The 13,729-nt window shown below is 36.8% G+C and overlaps 1 protein-coding gene across 2 annotated transcripts in view; it reads left to right on the top strand.

The window, feature by feature from the left end:
- RNGTT (RNA guanylyltransferase and 5'-phosphatase) overlaps nt 1-13,729 on the top strand; it is a 176,412-nt gene that overhangs the window by 147,218 nt on the left and 15,465 nt on the right. For both annotated transcript variants that reach the window (XM_088519771.1, XM_088519770.1), the window contains one exon: nt 1,128-1,194. In XM_088519771.1, the coding sequence (XP_088375897.1) occupies nt 1,128-1,194 (67 nt within the window). The remainder of the gene's footprint in view (nt 1-1,127; nt 1,195-13,729) is intronic.

Genomic DNA, 13,729 nt, shown 5'->3' with positions numbered 1-13,729 from the left:
GTGCATGCACATATAAATGTCTTACTGAAAAGAGATGTCTCAGTTAAACTGTTAGACTTGAGCAGAATTATCCCTGCATTGCTACTTTTTTTCCTGGGTATTCCAAGTTGGGGAAAATGTAGTCTATATGGGGTGCCTTGTTAGCTTAAAGCAGACTTGGAACTGTTGAAGATTACAGTGGGTTTTGAGCATCTCTTTTAATCAAAGCACAAATTATCAGTTGTCTGTCACCAATCCATTCTCCTTATGGGGTTTCTGCCCTTCATCACAAGATTTTGAGAGATGTGTAAGCAAGAGGAAATGACAGTTCTACCTCTGCTTAGCAATAGCAGCACAGTGATGCTACCAACTGACTTCAGGGTGTTCTGATGCACTCTTAGTTGGTCCCTTGTCTCCAGTGTTGTCTTCATTTTCTCAAGAATTACACCCTAATGCTTTCCGGATGTTCAAGTTTTACGCTGCAGTAGAATTGACTTTTGCACAATATTTGCAGAAAGCAAGCTAATCTTTGTTCAAAAGTACCCCCACTCCTTTGTATCCACGTGTCCCACTGTCTTTCTGTATTTTGCTAGGGTACATAATGACTTTGAGAATAACCCACACAAACTGTGTCTGGTGCCCTCTCTAGCTAGAAAGCCATTTAGAAAATATAGCAGAAATTCTCTGTTATTTCTCTTCTTGCGCTGCTGTTACTTTCATGTTACTCTGCATACTTGTTTGTCCTAATCTGGTTTAACTCTGCTGCTCTGAATGTGTTTACACTTGTGCTTATCTCTTGCTGCTCCATTGTCCCTAATGGTGTCTGATAAGCAGAATAGGCAGATAAACAGAATACCTTGTCATTCTTGCATGTTGAGTGGTGTCAATCACAAAGGAACCATGAGGTGGTTTTATTGAAGAGCTGCTTGCACTATAAACACAGATGACGGTGGCACGTCTATCTTTAATGCATGTCTTTCTTTTTGCACTAGGAAGAGCAGAATTTGTAGCTGTATTTACAAAGGTAGCTTTCACTGTAGCGTAATGAAACTGGTTACCCTGCTGGAGTCCAACAGCAGCTACTGGAGATGCAGAGAGCTTATATGAATGTGAAGTGATATCTTAAAAGATTCTTTTCATTTTTCTAGGCTACTCACCCAGAATGTTGGTCTTCTTTATGTTGGAAACTTTGACAGACCTTTTGCACAAATCAAGGTATGATTAACGAGCTGAGGGGGAAGGGGCCACTTAATTTATTTCATTTTCATTTGGTTTAAGTTTTGGTTTAGAAGAACTTCAAGTATATCAACACAATTTCAGGAAAAGTGGCTGGTAATATAGTTATTTTTGTGATGTTTATCGTATCCTGGGTTTGTTTTTACCTTCATTTTAACTTGACAAAGACATGTGTAGTGTTTCCTATTTTCATCTTTTGATTAATTTTGAATCTAGTTTAATTACCAAAAGGAAAACGTAGATTTGTTTTTTTGTTGTTGGTTTTGTTTTGTTTTTGATTACCTTGTCATTTCAAAACAAAACCACTTCTGGAACTCTGTAATTCTTCAAGAAATCCTTGACAAGGGAGACATCGCAGTAAAAGCACAGATTGTATTCCCAGTATTATTAGATTTATTTTGAAAGATTCATGCAGTTGCCGAAAGAAAAATGTCTTTTGTGACTTACTGTTTCTTTTTTTTTAAGTTGAGCTATAATGCTTTCACATTTCTAATTGCCAGTTGCTAATTAGCTATTGTCATGTCCCTTGCAAACAAAAAATGCTTTAAAAGAATATATGGACTGATTTTCATGACAGTTTCATTGGGATTTTTCTCAGGCAAAGAGAGAGAGCCATTAGCATGTCAATCATTACACTGGATTGTGGAAACGTGGTATTTGTTTTAGAATGCAAAAATGTCTGCTTGTCTCAGATGATACCTGTAATCACTGTGTATTCTGTGCTCTTGGCAGCGGTGTGCCCTGCATTGTGTGCACGTTTGTGCCTCTGAATTCTAAATGCCTTGTTTTCTTTTTACATCAAAATGAAAACGTAATTTCTAAAACTTAAATTTGTTCTTTTGCCATCTCTAACTATGTTACTGAAGAACAGCATTCCCAGCAATACTTGACAAATATTTATTTTTTTGTAATTTACAACCCAAATACTGTATTTAAATTGCTTTAAAAGAAGAGCTTTGCCACCTCCCCTCTTCCTTCCCTCCTTCCTCCCTCAACCTCTCCCCATGCACAGTCCCTACACAAATATTACTCAGTTTGGTTATTATGCAACTTGAAACTTCTTCGGTTTTATGTTGGAACCCTTAAAGTTAAATAAACTTGCATAACTTTGGTTATAACCTTCCAGCATTTGTTTAAATGTTTATAGAATCACAGAATCATTATGGTTGGAAAAGACCTTCAAGCCCAACTGCAAACCCATCACCACCCTGCCTGCTAAACCATGTCCCTGAGTGCCTCATCTCTACATTCCTTGAACACTGACAGGGACAGTGATTCCACCACTTCCCTGGGCAGCCTGTTCCGGTGTTTGACTACTCTGACACACCATGTGTATCAAAACTTGCTCACCAAGACAACCTATAATTGCCTTATCATCTCCAGAATAAAACATATCAGGAATCTGTTTTGATAAACCACAACTCTGTAGGCCATGCTTCTGGATAATCTGCTGAAGATTATTCCTGCTTTGAAATGTATATGATTTTTGTAATTTCCATGGAGGGCTTCCATCAATCTCCATCTGCTTCCCATCGTCCCAGTACTATTGCTGAGATACTGTTAACCATGAAGGCCTAAGGAGTGTTTTGGTTTGTTTTTTTAAACTCAGCGTTAGGAGCGAGCCCCGTGTGCCATCCGCTTCCTGTCAGTTTGCAGTGTGGGAAGGCACTTCTCATCTGGTAGCTGTATCTGCATGGCTGTGTTTGGACCTTCCTCATGGAATTTATCTGAGGGATTTTCCCCTATTTTCTCAATGTACAAAGTTACACTATTACCATGACTTATGGAGTATATAGCAAGTATTATTTTCTATCTTTTTAACCTATCCCTAGTCACTTTGGAGTAACCTAGGCCTTATGTTGTGAGAAATGGGAGACAGTTGTTCTCTGTTCCTAATTTTATCCTCTTTTGCATTACCCCAGTTTTGCATCTTCCAAGCCAAAGTAATTTAATCCATTTAGTGCACCCTGTATCCAGGCTGTTCAGTACCTTCAGTCAGTGACGTTGTTATTCTCTGTATCTTTCTGTACTTCTACTACTGCTTTTTTTTTAAGTTAGGGAACTGTACACAGTATTCAAGAGCACAGCAATGTTTTCTGCTTTGCTTCCCATTCATACTTTATTTATGATGTGATGCTTGATAAATGTTGGACGTATTTTTAATTTGAGAAGATAAATATCGGGCTTTCTAATATCGTATCACTGTATTTTCATCCTAAATGTTATATTAATCACAGAAAAGACACTTTGGATGTTCAAAATCGCTTTCTGTTACTACCTAGGGAAAACAAGCCTTACTTATTTGTACATGCATTATGTGCAGATTGTGTAAACATGTTTAAAGGAGCTATTTCTACATGGCTGTTCTGTATAAAGCATAGCATTTATTTTTGGAACTACAGAAAGATAGATTTTCTTCAGTAAGATGCAGATTTGCACACTGTTGCTCAGTTGAGTTCTGATGGTAATTGTGAAATTTGTCTCAGTTTTTTTTATGGAACAATTACAAAACAGGTTTTTTATGGTTTATATTACTAGTTGCAGCTGGAAGTGGCATACAATTAAGAGAGAAATTAGCTGTTTTTTTTTTTTTTTTTTTTTGAGACTCCTATCTGGTGGTTTTCAAGATTCTGCAGAGACTTAGCTGCTTGACAGCAGGAGATGTTATGCAGTGATGGGCTTCCAACTTATTAGCTATCTTCTACAAAAACATGGGCAGGAATATTTTTCCTTAGGAATTGGTGTTGCTAAAAGGAACTTACATATTCTGTAAGTGCAGAATACGCAGTGCTCTTTAGAAACTGTTGACATGAGTTTCTTTAATTCTTCCTTCGGTAGTTTTTCAGATCTTTAACATGTGATTGCTAATAATTGCATCAGTTAAAAGACCTTTGAATGAAACTTTGTTCTGAAAGATAGTTAATACTGGTTTTTTTGTAACCTTTTCATTTAGATTTATATCTTTTAAATCTGTTCCTAGTCAATTTGGAGTAACGAAGGCCTTTTGCTCACTGTGTGATATGTTGCTCTCTCTTGTAATAAAAATTACCCACTTGTGTTCATTTGCAACCATCCTGAGTATTAAGGTATTCTATTAAGGTTAGGCATTTCTTGCCAAAATGGTGCATTAAGGAATGTACAAAACCACTGTACACTGCTTTGCCAGTGTAGATTTATTGCTCAAAGTGAGCCATTATTATACGGCAGTACATTTCAGTGCACTTTCAGTAGGGCAAATAGGAATGTTACCAGGTCTTTGAAATATTCATACGAGACATATAAACTGCCATGTTAGTAGTCAAAAATCCCTGTCTCAGTTTATGTACATATACAGAACTGCACAGACAGAGAGGGATAGAAAATCCTTATTAACGTATCCTTGTCCAAAGGCAAACAAGTCTGATTTTCCTGAGCCATACAGGAAGATAATTGAACAGCATCTTAGATGAAGTTTGTAGATGGCAAGTCTGGAAAAAGATCTTTGAAAACTAACATCTTTTCTAAGACCATTATTCCCTTTTTTTTTCTCATATTTCATTAATATTTATATATATTAATATTTATAATGTTTCTGAGACATAGATGAAGTGATTATATTAACTGAAATTACCTTATCTCCTTCTTCCTGGGTAATAGCAGTGATAGTGTCAGATGTTTGATCTCTGTACTTCATTATATGAAAGGAATGTGAAGTATTCATTTGTGAAGTTTTTGAATCCTGGGTCTGATAGCAGGTAAATTAGAAGAAATGAGCCTGGAATTTTTCTTTCTCAGCAATGTATGACTGCTCATAGATATTAAAGCATTCTGTACATTACTGCTCTGAATGGAGTTCTTGATACAGAGCCGTTAACTAATTGCAGAATGTTTGTTACTACTCTTGTTTAGGAGATTTTATTCAGTGAGTTTCAGTCAGTCCAGTGGCCTAATAAGTGACATAAATATGAGGGAGTTGATGAGAGCATTAAATGAATTAATGATTTGAAGTCAAATTCGCAATCGTACTGAATTGCCATTTGCATTTTCAGGGGGCTGTTCTTTAAGCTTACATGGAGGGAATTGATTTAATGTAGGATAGTTCCCCTTACTGTTTTATTCTGTTGATAAATTACTTTTTTTTTCAACCATTCAAAGAGCATGTAGAACCCTTCCACTGTAAATATATTTACTTTTTGTATCTCTTCCTGTTTAGGTAGTTACATATAAACATTCATTAGTAGTTACTGTTGCATATATATATGTCCATGCAAACAGCTTAGGAGCAAATCAACAATTTTCAGCTTTCTTTGGATCCTAAGTGTGTTCATATTTAAATATCTTACAAACTAAAGCAGCAAAATAAAATAATTGATATCCTGTGTGATTAACTGGCAAATTTTCTTAAGTCCATTTGCACTAAATGCTTTTAGTAGTCTTTACTAACAAAAAAGTTACTAATGCAACAATTTTATCATGTAAATATTACATTTATTAGAAATGATTGAGTTAATTTTTTCAGCATACACAGTAGTCACTTGAGGAAAGAGTATGTTATAGGATTTTTAAGCTGATTTTTAGAACAAAAATCTTCATGATACACATGTCCAGATGTTTTTAAAAGAGAGACTTGATCAGTATAGATTAAAATGAAAACTTAGGTACACTGTAGCTGTTAATTATAACTTCCGTAAAGAAAATTATTGCTTCAGCAGTTTATTATGATTGAAAGTTCAGTTTCTAGTTGCTGCTGGGATTAAAGGAAGCTGTTCAGTACGCTGTGTTCCCCATTATTAATCAGTAATGAATCTTCTGGCAGTCTTTACTATTGAGTTAATGACCAGTTTCATTTTGGGCTCTTAGCACATTAAATTATCATTTAAATAAAGATTAATTATTGCTATTTTATTTTTAGTTTTAAGAATAGTTATTAAAAAGTTATATTATAAATACTACTTTGTTCACAATAGAACTGTTCAGTTTAATAGAGTAGGAGGACAGTTGCGATGAAGAGAGTATTTTAGAAATAGTGATGTGTTCTTAATATTTTGCTTATATGCTGTGAGCCAAGCAGAAAGATTTTGAAAGTTTCAAATTTGCCTTTGAGGAAATTGCTGCCATAGTTAACAGCACTGGTTATGTCAAGGACTAGTAGAGAATAGAACTCTGCGCTCCAGCCTGTAGCTCAGTAGCTGTTATCTGCCATTTTATCCAACTTAAGAACGGTATTACTGATTGCAGTAGATAAAATACCACATACGCTCTGGGATTACAGTTTAGTTCTAGGCTGTTATTTGCCCAACTGCCTCATTTTCCTTCAGTAAATACACATTTAAATAAAGGAAGATTAAAACATAATAAAGATCCAGAAAAGTGAGGCCTTACAATGGGTAATTGACTCCAGATAATTTTGCTGATCACATCAGAACCAGTAGATCTTCCAGATATGAACTGATCCAACTTTACTCACAAGCAAGTTATCAGCTCCTCAGTAATGTTCCCCAAAGCTGAAATATCTTCCCCTGCTTCACTCTTGACCAGACACAGAGGATGAACTGATGCTTCTGTCTGAGTACCAGTGTGGATCTCATTAGTGACTCCTTCAGCAGTGTCAAATATCTGCAGATAGCCCAAGTGATTGGCCACAATTTGCCCAACAGTCTCTTCTAAAAAAGGATTCCCAGGGAGCTCTGTTTTCAAGAGCTCGTTTCTTAAGCCAGAATCAGTCGCTGACTTGTCAACTGAACCTGCAGTTTTTCTTCTCTGGGCTATGAGTGACTTCTACTGTCATTTCGTGGTCCCAAAGCAGGGCAGGCTACTTCTGGCTAATGTAATCCCAAAGGACAGATATGTAGCACCTAGTTTTAAAGAACAGTTCTCCAGACTATTCAGAATTTAGGAGGAGAATGGGTCCAGTTTTCCCTACCTACGTAACACTACCCTGACACAGCTCTACAACAGCAAACTGGTCTGTGCAGCCTTTTGGCAGAGTTCATGGAGAAGTTTTACCTCCATGCCTCTTGGCTGCAGCTAACACTGTAGTTACATGTTGCTCTGCTTATCAGACTTTCCTAAATACTGACAGATTTCTTTGCCTTCATAACCACAGCAAGGAAGGATTTACAGTTTAGCATAATCTGAGTGTTGCCTATCTCCCTTCTTAATATTTTGCTCTGTTAATATATTTTCTGCAGTACAAAATGCCACAGATTAAAAAGGAAGGATATCATGCCTTTAGTTTGAAGAAACTACCTCGACACCTTGGCATGATTTCACAGTTCATTCTTGGCTTAGTTATTCACAGAATGAGCTGCCAGTGCACTTGAAAAATCATTTTCAGTTGTTAGTGGGTTCTGTTGAGTTGGGTGCTGTTGGGCAGGAAGCATATTGCTTGCAGAGCTACCCAAGGATGAACCTTGAGAACAAACGTGTTATTTAATAATTTTTTCATTAAGCTTGGTATGGTTGAGGTTTTATGATCTGCTAAAGTTTGAAAGCACTGTCAGTACGAAGGAGAATTGGCACAGCAACAACTGGCTGAACCTTCGGTCTAGCAAACAGAGGTAGAATGAACTGTAATAATAGCTCAAAGCAGGGAGTTATAGAGACATAGAGACCACATAGAAGCTGTCCATCTTCTAAGGGTTCCTATTTGACAGCGATGTCACTCGGTAAACCCTGTGTTTTCCTTTATGGGAGCTGAGAGAAATAGAATTGGTGCAGCCACGGAAAAAAAAAAAAAAACAAAAAAACAAACATAGCCCTAAAACCTTTGGAGGGAGCCGTTCCTAAGAGGAAGGAAATGTGGGTTCATCCATAGCTGTGCAGTCCTGCTTTCTCACATAGGAGACATGTGATTTCAAACTGAAAGAGGACAGCGACACCACCGGGATGAGCAGAGGCCCATCAAATAAGAAAGAGTAGTGTTAGCTGAGCATGATTGCAATAGCTGTTGAGAAATCACATAAGGAATACTTACCCTTTTTCCTCTTCTTTTTGTATGTCTTGCGGAAGTCAACACAGAGAAATAGCTTTAGCACCAACACCTGAGAAGTGGGGCTGATGATTGTCAAAATAAACTTAAAAATTGAGTGGGAATTTAAAGGTTCCTCATGTTTACAGTTACAAGAAGATTTACAGTGTCTTTGTGGGAAAGTTATATAAAAGGAAGATGATGTCCTCAGGTGCTTGAACCTGTCTTTCTTCCCCGCTTATGCTTTTTGTCTGAACTGATTTCACATGAAGGGCTGAGTCTAATTCAACATCTTAGTCTTTATCTCTGAGGCATTTGCATGGTTTGCAGTGCCTAACAAGTTACCCAGCTTTGGTTGAAGGGCTGTGTTTGCGTTCATCAGGAATGCAGGAAGGTTGTACTTTTAAGAGTAAAGTTAATTCTCAGTAGCAAGAGGGTTTTCGAGAGGGCAGCCTCGGGCTTCAAGTAAACTTCACAGAATCTATGTGTGATTGCATATCAAAATCTTCCTTCACAAGTTCAAGGTGTATTTCTTAGACGTTATGTCTTAAACAATAATCTGAACATACTCAAAAACAAAATTCCAAAATAGTGACAGCAATTACGAAAATTCCGAGAATATAAAACATTACCTTACTAGCACAGTTTTTTTCTGTAAAGAACATGAGGAACTCATGAGCAAACTGCAAGTTAGAAAATGTTGTAAGGTGTTAGCAAAAAATTACTCAGTGGTGATTCCTCATTTATGTGCTGGTTGAAGATAGCAAATTCAGATCCTTTTTGAGAATAGGATAGTATTGAACCATTACTTTAAGAATTAAATAAATTATTAGAGTTCTGTATGTCATTACTTTCACTTCTCTACATCTTGGCATTTTTTGAGGCAGGTTTTCTCAAAAACAATTGCTAACTCTTAGGGATGTGGGGTCCTCATTTCCTGTGTGGTTATATAGTCCTTGGGATTGAAGAGCCCTCATTCATGCTTGGGAATGCTAAGCACTAAAATTATAATATAAATTAATAGTAAGACATTTTCTCTAATAAACGTCAGTATAGAGTGGGCACAGCCTCTGTACACTTTCTTGCAAAAAAAAAAAAACACACTTTCAAAACATTTGTATAAACAGGAAAAGAGAAGCAGCTAACAAATCTGCATGAGCATTACAGAGAAATGAGGAAGGGATTTCACATGTTATCAGAATTACTGTCCATAAGAACAAAATGTTAATGGGCTGTAATTTATGAATTCTTTGTGTTCTGATGGATCAGATAGTCCCCAGTTTTGCTTTTTCTTGTGATTATGCCTGTGAATTCAGTTTTTAAAAATGTTCTTTGTAAAGCATGTGATGTGACATAGAGGTCCACAGATTTAGGAATATTACCTCTGCAGATTTCTGTGGTTGCTGCCAATAAGATGGAATAGTTGGTGCTTGGTTTTGAACAATCTTTTCTTTTTTTCTTTTTTTTTCTATTTTGTGTTGTTTTATTGGGCAGCTTTTGTTATTTCAGCTCAACTTTTTTTTTTGAAAATCAATCCAAATTTGTTCTTGCTAAGCATAGGGTAAATTAAGCCTTCTGGAAAGGTTAAGATAATAGCAGATTTACTTCAGATTTTAATAGTTTTTTCAGTTTTCTGTTTACTTCACTATTATCTGTTTAAGAAAAAAAATCTTCAAATGTTTTTTGATGATTATTTTAAAAACGAACAGATTGCAGTTCTCTAAAGCCTCCCATTTCCTGGGTTTTGGAATACAAATACATCTTAGCAATGGAAAATTAGCATGATAATAACCTCATTTCTCAGCAAGCTTAGGAAAACATGTGCTGACAAAGGACCCTCTGGCAGTTTAACCCAGGAAATTCAGAGTTCTGCACCTGGGGCAGAACAACCCATGCAACAGTAGAGGCTGGAGGCAGGGGAGCAGCTCTGCAGAGAGGACCAAGGGTCTTGGTGACAAGAATGTGAACATGAGCCAGCAGCGTGTCCTTGCAGTCATGAAGACCAGCTCATCCTGGCTGGAGCTACAGTTAGCTACAGCAAGGCCAGTAGATCAAGAAAAAAATCCTTTAGCCAAGCACTCGTGAGAGCGCATCTGGAGTCCTGCATACTGTTTTGGACGATGTGGTGCAAGAACAATTGCCAAACAGGAGTGATACCTGCAGGAGGCTGTTCGGATGGGAAATTGCAGCTAATTGCAGCCTTCCATTGCCTGAAATAGAAAAAAAGGGCACTTCACAGAGGTGCACAGTGAACGAGAAGAAACAATAGAAAAAGTGATACAAGGGAAATTGGATTTAGGGGGAAAAAATCATAGCAGTTCAAGAGGATAAGCAATTGCTATAGTGAACTACAACTAGTGCCTAAAGATATATAAAACTTGTATCATTCATTGTCTATACTAGGAAATTGTACAGTTCAGTATTTCTGAGCATCCGTTATTGTCTGAATAGAGTTTAATTTCTGTCAAAAATACTAACATACATTACATTACTCAGATTTTCCTCATGATTTCCTATGACCACAACCCTTAGTGCATCGTACATGACTTTCAGTGCTTTCATTTTTTGGTTATGGTTTGGTTTTTTTTGCTTGCTTGTTTTTTCCCGTTAAACCATCACCTTTGCGAAGGAATACTTTAATCCTAATAGGAATATAAAAAGGCATGTTTTTTTCCATTAAGAGGTAGAATTGCATTCCATCCAGAGACTGTCCAGGGATTATATGATCTTCTTTCATAAAACATGCTGTATTTTCTTCACTAAAATGTTTATTTAGAAGGAGAAAGGGTTTCTTCCTTTGAAGTCATTTTGCAGCTATTTTCACCTAATGAGGTGATATGGATATTTAAATGGAGTGTATGATATAGGTCGAGAAAAAGGGGTCGGATAAAGTAAAAATTTGTGATGATAACTGGAAATGGGAGAAGCTGCTGGTCTCGATCATGTCTAGATTTAAGAGGTTTGTGGATTGTTCAAAGCTCTGTATCTGTCTTTAAAAGAACTATAGCAAAAAGAAAAGTTGAAAGTGGCAAGTTTGACTTTTAAGAGCAAAGTTCAAAAGTAACAGGTTAATACAAGAGCTGTCACTCCGACCTGTTGCATGCAACCATGCCTAGGAGACTTGGTAGATGAGCGAAACGCTGTGCACGCTGTGCACAGGCTGCATGTGCACGCGTTGTGAGAAGGGAAGCCCCATGGGCAGCAGTGCAGCATGCGGGACAGCCCAGTACTCGAGTAACCAAACTCCAGGATGTGCCTGGAAGGCATATGCACGCTGTCTCGTGGGCAGACCTTCCAGTTTCATCTCTCCTGTGTCTCGTTTTCTTCTTCACTTCTTTAGATTGTCATGCCATTAGGGAAAGCCGGCCAGCAGTGCAGCATCCCATTAGAGATGGTTGATGGAACTTCCTACTTGGTTTCATTTTATAAATGAGGAGATTTGAAACCAGCAGTCACTTCTATACATGCCACTGTCCTTTCATCTTTGCAGTATTCTTTGGCCTTGGCATATCTTCTTCTTGAATTGTCTGATGTCTTACCAATCGGAGAAATTTTCAAAATATTTTATTAGATGGAATTGATCTCATATTTAATATTATATTATTCTGAGAAATATCAATGATACAGAAAGCTAGATTTTGAAAGTGATATGCAGATTGCGCTTGCAGCTTTCCTATGCCAAGTGATATGAAAACATACTATGATAAATACAAATATGGGGGCTTGCAAATTATGTCTTCTTATTCAAAAAAAAAGCATATTGTTAATACACAAATAATTTTCTGTATTGAAGAGATGGCAAAATAAGTGGGCCAAGCTATGTCACAGAAGCACAAAGTTACTGCTTACCACCAAGTAAGAACTTACTGAGAAAAATACTGAGAATGGGAGGTTTGTTTTGGCAATAAATGAGCATTCTGCAAAGTCTTGTGGATGTTTCTCATCTGCATTACATTGATCATCTCACTTGTCACAGTAGAATGACTGATCAGCTCATTGTAAAAACTCATTGTGTAGAGCAAGATTTGGTTTCTTATTGTCCTCGTGGTCTTTGTTGCATTTGTCTTTCGTAGACTCCTGTGTTCAAGAGCATTCTGACTTTGGTGTGATTTTGAGCTAGGAGGGTTTTCCTTTTTACTTTTTTTATGTTTTACAAAAGTGACCTTGTAGAAGGAGGATGATTTGTTGAAGAAGAAAGATCTTTAAGCTCTTGAGTTTGATAGTTAGTTGCCACAGCTGTTATCCTGTTATCACTGCATTGTCAAACCTGTTTGGGTTTTACCTCTGTACAGACCCGAACCTGTTCTAAGGAACTGTAGATACCTTGCTGACAACAGGTGTTTATGGGGTTAGTTACTGTGCTTGACTCAATTGCAGCAGACACACTTTTTCTTTATATAGACATCCTCATGCATAGTTTCCATCAGGGCAATTGCATTTGTGTTTTCTTTTGACTAGAGCACAGTGTGCAAACAGTAAAGCAGATGTGCTTGAGCTTCTCAGAGTTTTAGGCAGTTCAGAGAACTCCTTGTAGACACTGTCTTTTCAGATAAAGTCATGCCCTGTTTGTCTGTCTTTACAGTTGTTTCCTTCTCTAATTCTCATTTTCCTGTCATACTCGTGATGAATCTCTGTTCCGATTTTTGAAATCAGTTTTGTCTTTCATTTCTGCATTAGACTGGAGGCATTTGTTGGTACTTTAGGCAAATGAAATAAAAGATTAAAGGCTGTAGAATGGATAATGGGGAGAAATAGTGAAAACACAGATATTTTCTAAAAATATATAAAAAACAGATAAAAATCAGATTCCATTAGAAATTTATTTTAATGGAACAAGACAATAAAGTGTGTCTGGACAAACAAAATCTTTAAAATCATTTTTTAGTTCTTTATTTTTTTTTAATTATCCAAGAGCAACAGCCAATGCCAGGCTATTGGTTGGTGGGTAAGGAACAGGGAAGAGAGTTGTGTCTATAGTTGAAACAAATCTAAATTTTTTCAACGGTTTAGGTTTTAATTATTTTTAGTCAAAACTGAACAAATGACTTTGAACTTGCTAAATGAGCTTGAACTTGTAGAACCTTTCAAAATGCAGAAGCTAATGTCTTTCAAATAAATTTCTCATGAATAAATCAAGCTGTTGAAGTCGTAAAGGATGGGAGATGTTATAACAGGGAAATTCTTTGATGAAGAAATTGTTTCTGAGACCTTTTCCTATAATATATATAAAACACACAGTGAACATTCTGAATGAGAAATATTTTAAATGTCAGATACTGATAAGATTGGAGGAAAAAACAGTTGATGGCAAAATTATCATATTGAGGAGTACTGCGCTCTTTTAGGATTAGCAAAAGGCACATGCAGATTAAATTTAGATAAATGAATAAGAATAGGCCCGCAAACAATAACATAGGAGGCAGAAGAAACATCAAATGAGATAATTATGCAGAATATCTGCTTACAAAGGAAAATGGGTTGTGGATAATATCCTGTGCAATTGTAATATCCATAAAGGCAGACAGTCACATTGCCTGATTTCAGTGACCGTGTAGCCACAGGCTC

Source organism: Tinamus guttatus, unplaced genomic scaffold, assembly GCF_059628265.1.
Source record: "Tinamus guttatus ecotype Peru unplaced genomic scaffold, ASM5962826v1 Tinamus_guttatus_pri_ptg000070l, whole genome shotgun sequence".
Taxonomy (NCBI): Eukaryota; Metazoa; Chordata; class Aves; order Tinamiformes; family Tinamidae; genus Tinamus; species Tinamus guttatus.
This window is presented reverse-complemented; position numbering and strand designations above follow the sequence as displayed.